This window comes from Malus domestica, chromosome 09 (assembly GCF_042453785.1).
Source record: "Malus domestica chromosome 09, GDT2T_hap1".
Taxonomy (NCBI): Eukaryota; Viridiplantae; Streptophyta; class Magnoliopsida; order Rosales; family Rosaceae; genus Malus; species Malus domestica.
This window is the reverse complement of record NC_091669.1, coordinates 22654795-22665637: the sequence shown is the minus strand read 5'-3', so window position 1 is coordinate 22665637 and position 10843 is coordinate 22654795. Positions and strand designations below refer to the sequence as shown.

At 36.1% G+C, this 10843-nt stretch overlaps 1 protein-coding gene across 10 annotated transcripts; it reads right to left on the bottom strand.

Moving 5' to 3' along the window:
- Positions 1-4827: 4827 nt before the first annotated feature.
- On the bottom strand, positions 4828-9001 carry LOC103415251 (uncharacterized). Of its 10 annotated transcripts, none has more exons than XM_070804866.1 (6): positions 8570-9001; positions 8322-8455; positions 6188-6441; positions 5644-5734; positions 5181-5247; positions 4828-5103 (listed from the first exon to the last, which is right to left on the bottom strand). In XM_070804866.1, exons 2-6 carry the CDS (start codon positions 8324-8326, stop codon positions 5050-5052), a joined length of 471 nt encoding a protein of 156 aa, XP_070660967.1. In that variant the 5' UTR covers positions 8327-8455; positions 8570-9001; the 3' UTR covers positions 4828-5049. The 10 variants fall into 10 exon arrangements, with proteins under 10 accessions (XP_070660967.1, XP_008351837.1, XP_070660966.1 ...); XM_008353615.4 differs by having other exon boundaries at positions 6188-6446; positions 8570-8812; XM_070804865.1 differs by having other exon boundaries at positions 6188-6446; positions 8322-8382; positions 8570-8802.
- Between the last annotated feature and the right edge of the window lie 1842 nt (positions 9002-10843).

Below are 10843 nucleotides of genomic sequence, written 5' to 3'. Positions count from 1 at the left end.
ATCGAATGAAACAAGAACACGTGTACAAAGTAGATATGTATTGATGAATTTGTAGAGTTACAATCTCTGTTTACAATTTTCCTTTGATTCAGCCTTTAAATTTGATGTTGAATAGTAGGTTGTTGATCGAAGGGTCACGATGACTTAATCTTGAACGAACGATTGAACGATTGCTTCAAGTTTTGAGCTTGAAATAATGCGTCGATAGTCTTCACCACAGGTTTACGGTTGTGGCAAAGGTAATGTGGATGTAGACTTTATTGATTCAAGGGTCTTGGTGACTTGATCTTGAATCGAACTTCGTTACAAGTTTTGAGCTTGTAACAAAGTCTTGAAGGAATCGGCACAAGTGTTTATTAATTCTTCAATTGAATGTTTCGGCTTTGGTTGTACGTTATTCGAAGAGAGCTTTGGCAGCATATTAGTCTTCAAAGATTTGGCAGAGGTTCTCCTTGTGTGAGAATTCTGAATGTAGAAATTATCGACCTTTGTTTGTCCTAGGACCTTGTATTTATAGACTTCTCAAAGCTTGCCTTTAGATGGATTTGGCTTTGATTTGTGTCTTGATTTGTCCATGGGAGAATTTAGGCATGTTTTGTGTCTTAATTTCAGCCCCTTTCCCTTGCTTGGCCGAAATCTATAGAGCTTTGTTGCCTATTTTGCAAACAGTCTTCAATTCTTGCTTGTTTTGTGAAGATGCTTTAGTTTTCACTTCGGTTTTGGGAGCAATTTGGGCCCCTTGCTGATTTTAAGGAGATTTCTTCCCCTTTGCCGCATTTTAGGAATGCTTTTGAGATTCCTTTGCTTGATTTGTGCCACATGTCATTGATAACTTGTCCATTTGTGATGAGTCATATGTCACGTGGGGCTTTGTGATGCATTATTTGCATGCAACGAAATTTACATGTCTACAGATTTACTTGTACTTCATTTATATTATAATGAAAATAATGAATTTAAATTAATGATGCAATATAATTATTGAAAATAGATTTTTTGAAATTACTTCTTTTGTAAATCTGAAAGACTTACAAATGTTGACTGTGGTACAATTTACTAAATGGACTGAAAATTGGTGCACGCAGACATCCTTCTTCTTCTAAAAATTAAAGTGTTTGCAGTGTTTGTTTTCTTTAAATATAATGAGAACTCAAAGAAAATTTTGACTACAGAAAAGATTTGGAAATTAACTTGTTTAACTTCTTCCTTGGAACCTTTCTTTTATAGATTTAAGAAAAGAAACTTGAATGATTAAGTTTTTTACTATTGAATCATGGGGAGCTGCTACTTTTTTCTTATGAATAGTAAAATGCCTGAATAATTGTTGCAATTTCGTGGTGACTGAGTGCTTCATGTGGTGACTGATTGTGTTTCACATGGTGACTAACTTTGCTTCACATGATGGCCTGAGTGCTTCCCGTGGTGACTGACTGTGTTTCACATGGTGACTGACTTGTGTTTCATGTGATGATTGACTTGTGCTTCACATGGTGACTTTCACATGATGGCTAACTTGTGATTCACATGGTTTGATAATTTGAATTGATCTTGTGCATCATGGTAGTCGGCCCACCTGGTATTTTGATTGTTTGGCTTTATTAGTTGTTGTGATGATGCATTTGAAGATTCTTTGTCTTCATCAGACTAGCTAGGCTGGTTTAATTGCAACAGTAATAGAGCTGTTTGTGACTGTAACTGTGCTGCTTAAACGAAATTTTTTTGCCCAAGGTCTTCAATTTCTACAACTTTGTGGTTCGATGTTGATGACTTGGAAGATTTTGATTTTCCTTTTAGTGAGGAAGATGGGGAGATGTCTGATAATGATTGTGTTGCAACAATTGGTTGTGAGTTAATAGGGAATTCATTGAGAACCTGATCGATGATTCTTTGCTCATGGAACTAGTCCCACCAGTGAGGAAGATGGGGAGATGTCTGATAATGATTGTGTTGCAACAACTGGTTGTGAGTTAATAGGGAATTCATTGAGAACCTGATCGATGATTCTTTGCTCATGGAACTTGTCCCACCATTTCACTGATCTGACTCTATGAACTTCTTCATTGTCTGATTCATACGTCCATTTTGAAATCATGGAACTTCATATTTGGCAATGAAAATTAAAAGAAGTATTTTCTTATTGAACTGACTTCTATCAAATCTTGACTGGAAATGGTTGACAATGTGCATGAACAATTATGGGATGAGACTGTTGTTGGGCCATGAACTGACCACCACTTGGAGAACCAAGCTAGGAGTATTGGTTGAAATTTCTTGTCGAAGTTGATAAACCAAGAGTGACTGAATCCTCATTCTGATAGAGGGAAATGTTGGTCCATGCATTGATGTAATCATAATAATTATACTGGAATATTTGGTGGTTGAGTATGAAGGGACTTGTGTTTATAAATGGGGATTCCTCATTCCTTTTCTGTCATGATTTTTCCAATGTGAAAATTATGGTAAAGGATGTTGTTTTCATATGTATGACTAGTGAAGGGTTGAATGGTTATTGACTCGGTTTCAAAGAGAATACTCACACACACACACAGAGGATGTTGTTTTCATATGTATGACTAGTGATGGGTTTAATGGTTATTGACTCGGTTTCAAAGAGAATACTCTTACACACACACACACACACACACACAGGGATGGGCAACGGTTATGGCGGGCGGGTAAACGCGGTTATTTACCCATAACCGTTTATGCTCATACCCGCATAACCGTTTACCCGTTGGGTAATTGCCTAAAAAGTTATATCCATACCCATAACCATTTATAAACGGTTAACCATACCCATTTAACCGTAACCGTTTAATACCCGTTTACCCATTTACCCTTTTTAACCCATTTATCCTTTTTTTTTTAACCATAACCCCTTTTTCATCCGTCTATATGTTTTTTAACAACTTGAAAATTAAAAAAAAAAATTGTCATAATATTAATCCCTGCAAGGATTTTCTAGCTTCTGCTTGTTGTTTGCCTTGTGTTGGCTTTCTGTTTGGTTGGCTTCTTAGCCCAGGTTCTGTTGTTCCAGTTTTCCATAAAAAAAATAATAATAATAGAAAGATGCAGTATTCAAATTGAAGAGAGGTGATTGTTGGGTTAATAACCCAACTTCCCATCCCCTGTCAAACAGCCTCGTATGTGTTTGTGTGTGTGTGTGTGTGTGTGTGTGTGTATATATATATTCCCATCCCTTGTCAAACAGCCCCGTATGCGTGTGTCTATATATATATATATATATATATTTTTATTTATTTTTTTTTAAATATTCAACATTACATATATAAAATAAATAGGTAAACGGTTACCCGTTTATAACCGCGGTTAATACTCATAACCACCCATTTAAATTTCACGGGTAAACAGTTATACCCATAACCGTTTAATAATCTAAACGGTTACCCATAACCGTAACCGTGAAGTTTAAATGGGCGGGTAACCGCGGTTATCCATAACCGCGGGTATTTTGCCCATCCCTACACACACACACACACAGTATATACATACATACATACATATATACATACATATACACGTGTATAATATGTTATATTGTATACACACACACACACATACATACATACATACATACATATACACATGTGTATAATATGTTATATTGTATTGCAGGTATCAGATTGGAGTTAGTTATCCATCTGTACAATCCCCATCTAACACAATGAGCAACTTTGTTCGTGGGGAAGTGACAACCTTGGCTTTCACTTACCTTCTTTTTGGTCATTTCCTACAAAGTATCAAGCTGGCACTTGTACACTTTTAAGCGTTCAGCTCTTATTCGTTTAGAGCATCTCATAAAGATGCTGTAAAATTTTTACAACCAAAACTCTATTTTAAAGAGTCAAATTAAACAAAAATAAAAAATATATCTCCAACCAACTCTAGAAAAGAGCGTCTATTATAGCAAAACGAATACTCACTCTTTAAATTTACAGAGCAACTGTTCATTAGTTAAATATTGAAAGGGTGGACTGTTGAGCAATGAGAAAAGGTAGAGAGAGTAGCTGTTTTAGAAAATGAGCAGGTTGAGTTTGAATTAACTGAGTAGCAAAAATAGTTGTTTGACTATTCACTTGCTAGTTTAACAAAAATTTAGAACTTCCCTTGGAGATGCTTTAAGCTATAAGGCATCTCCAATTGGGGATTGCAATTTGAGATGCCATAAACATATTTACATCCCACATTATATTTCCTGCATATGTAATGACAAATCTACTCCAATGGGAAGAATGTAAATTTGAGATCTTATTTACTCTTTGATTAGTGAGACTCGCACCAAAAGAAGTAATAATGACGTTAAATTTAGATTTTTATTTAATCTTTCGATGAAGATAGATAATTTACATTTTTCGGCAAATAAAAAAGATGTAAAATGCCAACTTCAAGGCATTTTGAATCTCGTATTGAAAATAACCTACGTGTACCACCTATTTTACTTATCCAATTTCCGATTTGGTTGGATAGCTAATAAGATTTTTAGAGCGCTAACAACATTAATTTTTTTTTTAATCATAAATGAAATGACGTTTTGACAATTACCCCCAAAATTACATGCAACGAAGGCTTGCCCAGGAAAATCATTTATTGGATAGAAGGACTCGATAAAAATATAATTTCATATATTAAAGAACATAGCCACTTAGTCCTACTGTCTATAGTATTCCTTTTTACTTGTTAGGTCCCAAATATAAACAGAAATGAACACCGAAGCACGCAGATACCGCAAGGGGGAGGAGGGTGAAAACGAAACGGAAGTGTAGACAAAGGTCATCTTAGTCTTGCAAAGCCGGCCACAAAGAGCAGTGGAAGAAACCAATCCTGTAAAATCAGTTTGAATAGTAACAAAAGGGCGCGACTAAAAGGCCCCGGAAGTTAAAATCCAAGAACAAGCAAGAACAAAATGATGTGATAGTTGATCACGTACAAGCCATGCTATTGCTTCCTATTTTCTGGGAGGCAGTAATGATGTTACATACACTTGAATCAACTTCTAGCCTACTTAAAAATCTCTAGTACCTTTGCCGCTCAATCGTACAACCCTTCTTGCTCCCAAATATCCACGAGAAAATCTACCATTTCCTGTTAATGTCGGAACCAGGAAAAAAAATTAGATAGTGTGCAAGGATAACAGCGGGCAGGCAGGGGCAGGGGCTCACTGGGAGAGGAATAGGCTGAGGGAAAGGCTTTGTACTCCCAAGTAAACTTTCATACGACGCATTCCAACTGCAAAGGCAGAATAATTTAACCATGCTGAGACAATGAGTGCTGACAATGTACAGAAAGGTACTCATGAATACCCATTGCCCACTTTACACCTTACAGTGAACCAAGCACTCAACGTGCTTGGACAACTTCCCAGTTCCCATTTATGACATGCAACGAAACTTAGAATGAAGAAATCCTTGTATAGTGTTATCATAAATAAAAAACTAGCATTATTGGGGAAAAAATACTTTTAATTTGTTTATTTTTGTACAATGCACTGATGAAAATGTGAAATTGTCCTCAATTGTCTAACATAAGTAAGAGGTCCAATGAGCAAAATAATTCTTTCTGGCAGATCTAAACATAAGAGGTACAATGAGTTTGAGTCGATAAAGAATAGAAGAAGCAACCTACCCTAATTTGGGTTCTCGAATTTTCTTTGACGGGCTCTCAGACTTTTTATTCCCTACCCAAAGGTGCCTAGTCTGGCTCCACAGAAGAAGACCTGCACCACAGATACCATGTAATATAACTTTAACAAGGCTCCACACACACATTTGTCAAAGCAAAAAAAAAAAAAAAAAAAACATGCTATAGCAAGATACAAAAACTGACAAGAACAACAGTGTTTAACCATTCTTGAAATCATAGAAAGCACAGTGACTGTAAATAAAACCTTGCTAGATCACATCTGCAATGAAATTTGGTAGGCAAAAGTTCAGAAAAAATTGAGAAACGGGCTACTAGTAACACATAATTATTTGACTCCATTACAGGTAATGATCATACTGCCAAAGCAGCTGTCCTTTGGAATGTCCATGAAGAGTCCGTATAAGACCCACCTGATAGTGAGTCATTAAACCAATTTCCAACGTGCAGAAACTATCTCAGAAATTTGAACATAAAATTCCCAGAAATTGATAAAAACATAAGAAAAACAAATAAATAAAAAACTTGCCATGATTTACAAATTCGGCAGGGGTGCTACTGCTGCCAGAGCCACCATGCAGATCAAGGGTCTGGTTTGTGCTGATTGATAAGATGCTTCCCTTGGACTGAACTGCACTGTTGTCCATATCCCACGTGCTGGTGGTCCAAAAATCCTCTGATATGCTTGGTTTCTTTACAGTCCGACCTTCGTTTAATAACCCTTTCGGTGGCTCATTCACTGAAGTTTTCAGTGCGGTCTTACTATGGCATGCTAGACAACCACTGCTCTGTTACAAACCACATCTCATTCTGTTAGAAATAAAAATAATAATTCTAAAATTTAACAACACCAACAATACTAACTAAACATAAAACCAAACCTGTACAATACAGTAAAAACTACAGGACCCTAGTCAAAGTCCCCATGATAAATTTGCAAACCATCACCACAAGAAAGTTTCTCCAAACAATAGAAAAGGAAAAGATAAAAAAATTTAAATTTAAATTTAAAAAAAAAAAAAAACTTTTTTTTCCCTTCAAAATGATAAGAACTGGCATGTATAGTATGAAGTGACCACTGAACAGAAAAATGTCCTTGACGATAATTAAAAAGGGCTCAAAATAAGCAAAAAAAGAACACAATTCCATCGCACTGACATTACTCCAGCTCCTGGTATCAGTACTAGCCAAGAGTACTTTGCTAAAACTCTTAATCAGAATATGCTTACAGCCAAATTCCAAAAGCCAATTCAACAAAAGAAACATTATGCAACGGCTCTATTAGATATCATCCAAATATAGTCATTCAATCAACATCCCAATGACCAAAGAGATGTTAAATCTTTGCCGATTGGCATCTGATTGAATTGACTTTAATCTAACTGAATTCAACTATTGATACTTTTTTATCGAGTCCAACTGTATAAATTCCCAAATGCCATGTCTCTCTGTTTTCACAAAAGACTAAGAGGGGTGTACTCAATTGAAATTTTGATGTATTTTAACAGAATCGGAGTCTGAATTTTAATGGATTCATATGTACTCCACATGAATTTTAATGGATTCACTTAGACTCCACATGAATTTTTAAGAAATTTTATATGGATTTTGTTATGAAGTTTAGTGGATATTAATGAAGCTTTTATAGCATTTATGGAGGATCCTATCAAGTAAATAAGTGTCTCCAAAAGTCACAATGAGGATGCCAAAAGGAAAGCAAACAAGAAGGGAAGATTTCTTCAGTGATGAAGGGGAGTGATATTGCCAAGTAAAACATGTATATGGGTGATTATGGCATACCAAGATCAGGCAAGGAAATTGAATACAAAAAAAGATTAGGCAAGGAAATTGATGATTAGAAATTGATCAAGTTGAATTGGGATTTTAGGGTTCTCTAAAACAAATAATAAACAAAATTGGCCATGAGTAGAAGACAAGAAAATTGTTGATTACTTGTTGTCTTCCTTGAAGAGAAACAAGATAAAGATTTGGCCATACAAAGAAGACAGAAAATTTGAAAAAGAAGTTTGTATATTTCTGGACGTGTTACCACTACATGTCTGCTTAGAAGAAGAGTTCGTTCATATCCAAGTCTGCTCGTATTTTATAGAGGGAGGAATCACAATGAAATCTTAGGGTAGAGCTGTAGAGGCATGATTTGTGAGGGCTTTTGGTATTTATAGTTTCTACTCTAGAATCCACCAAAATCCTCCAACTTCTAGATTCCTACAAATTCACTGAATTTTAAATACAACCAGATTTTGAAACATTTTTAAGAACTCGGGATTGAATACCACCAGATTTTGACAGACTCTTTAAAAATCAAGATTGAATACTACTAGAGTTTGACAGATTCATTTAAAATTAAAATCTAAATTGAATACAGTCTGAAATGATTCTTAACTTTACTTAACCACATACAATCATAATAAGTTGGTCTAAAACTAAAATTCCAGTATAAAACCCAAAATCCCAATTCCGATTCATCAATTTTCGACGCAACAATGCAATCCATTTACTCTTCCTCGCCTCCCAACCAAATCAAGTACAACAGTATCTAATTAACTCACAAAGATAACAAAAATGGAGAAACCCCAGAAATCCCATTAAACCACTCAATCCAATGGAATTACCAAATCCAAAAAAGGAGTCAGAAAACTTACCCCATGCATGCAATACAAGGAAGACCCAGAAAGCAAAATCAGATCTACTCCAAGGATTTTCCTAGGAAAATGTAAAATCAGCAACAAAATCCGACGGAAAACAGATTGCAGGAAAGAAAATCAGAGAGCCCCTCCTGAGAATCCAAAGAAGAAAGTAACGCATGGGTCTCAACCCAACGATTGAAACTAATCAAAAACAAAAGATGGAAAGAAAAAAATAAAAGAATATTTGATGAACAGCAACTGACCTGTGAGAAAATATTTCTGCTTTGATATCAGTCTCTTGCTCTCATTCCTGATATCGAAATCCAAAGGCACACACTTCCTGAAGCAAACAAGCCCAGAAGGGATGGCCCTTTGGATTGTTCGAGTTTCCCTTCTTCTGGTTCTTCGATGGCGAATGACAATTATTGGGAAGCGGAAGAAAAAACGTACGACTGAGATGGAAGGTTTACATAATCCAAATGGCTTGGACTCATGCTGGATATTCTTAATTCCTATCGATTTATCGTAAATTATATGGTCAGAAATTATTTTAAATTAAATATAAATAGTATCTGATGAAAATTGACCACACAATATACAATGAACGGACATGATTTAAGAATCCTCACAAAGAGGATCATCCTGGCTTGTAAACAAACATTTAAAATAGGGCTTGGACTTGTGTTCCCTAACTTACCATATATGTTTTTGTTGTGGCCTATATTTAACTGAGGGGTGCGACATAGAGAGAAAGAGAGTGGAGAAAAGTAAGAAGTTGCATTAAGTCAAAACTATACGTCTTCAGGACGCAAGTAGAACGTACACAAGGGTACGACCAACCCAGGATGGGTGCTTCGTTAAAACCTAGTCAGGTAACAAAAATCCAGTAGGAAAAATGCTCGTAATCGTAAGGAAAAAGAGTACATTAAGGTCAAGTGAGTATACTTCTGGATATTTCCCTTAAATTTGACAAAACTTCCAAATGAAACTACAAGCATCGTAAGTGAGAAAGTTAGCATACCAATTCCTTATACAAGCCTCTGAAAGGTATAATTCAGCAGTGACGTCGTGTAGAGGTCGGCAAGGTTGTCTGGGATTAGATTGCTTGACTTCAATTTTATGATGCTCATGTTGATGTAGGCACAATATGCTTGGCGTTGACTTGTTGGGATGTATCATAATCTGGTCGATACATACGGATTGCAAGGAGTTCGAATACGCTCAACAAGAGTTCGTGATCGTATCTTTCACGTGATGAGATATAGTGAGTCTTCGAACGATTCAAAGGTTCCGCAATAAAGGTCTATTTGGTTAACCTCCAAGATATTGCAGTGTTCCTTAATGGTAAAAACATAACCATTTGGGAATGTACCTTATGCGGTCATATCGATAGTTTGATTCGGCGAATCCCACAAGGTATGCATCATTTTGAAGATCAAGGAGGTGTGATTTATTCTAAGATGCATAGGGATAGATAAGCCCAAATCCGTAGTAATGAAAAAACGTCTTTAACACTAATTTGGTGGTAACGTGTGGGCGCAGTGCTACTTTATGCCAAAAGATTATCAGCACATAAGATGTTCGATCTAATGCATTGAGCTAAGTACAACAAGTGGCAATTGTACTTAGATATGGTTGCCTTATGTTCCAATATGTAACCTTATGCTTCATATCCTCTGTAAAGGTCTCATTTGCATCTAGCGTATAGACGATCAGGGTATACTCGAACAGAACATCTTTTCGGTCTAGTTCGAGTGGTGGACCAAAATACCATCAGAACTAGCTCAAAACTTCAAGTCGAAGTAATGTCGAGTTTTCTGATCGGATCATATTTATATATATTTTTACTTCGAATTCACTCGTCTTTTCTTAGTTAGTTCCTTATATTATTGAGCTATTTACTTTGTTTTTGCGTATTATAGGATTTGTCTAGCAAAGAAAATAAAAATAGAACAAGTGAAATTTTAAGTAATAAATTCGTCAAAACTGCATGTGTAGATCAGCTGACTTTGGGAGCAAATTGCGAACAGCTCAGAATGAATTAGAGAATTAGCCTTATATGCTTGGAAAGCTACAGATGTCTATTTTCTAGAACATTTCGCGGATTGTTAATATCATTTTTCTAGAAGAAGTTATGGGCATTTGAGTAAGGGAAGGTCTAGCTGACGACAACTTGCAGATTGGAATTGAAAGCAGACAAAGATGACAAAGAAGAGCATAAAGCATAAAATCATGATGAATGATTAAGGCTGCCCTTTGGTTTTGTCTGAAAGGCAACAAATACAGCAAAGCATTGGCAATAGAAGAAAAGTAAAATAAAGAAATAAAAAAGGGGACGGGAGATAGGAGAGAGTCTGTTAGAGGAAGTGGACAGCAGCTGGGAAAGAAAGAAAAATATAAAATGAAAGAGGTAGTGCGGGACTGAGTGCGGACAGAAAGAAAAGAAGAAGAGAGGGCAGTGCATGGACACGATATAAAGGAGCAGCATGGACTGACTGGAGGGGGAAGAAGAAAAGCTGCCTTTGGCAGCGTGAGAG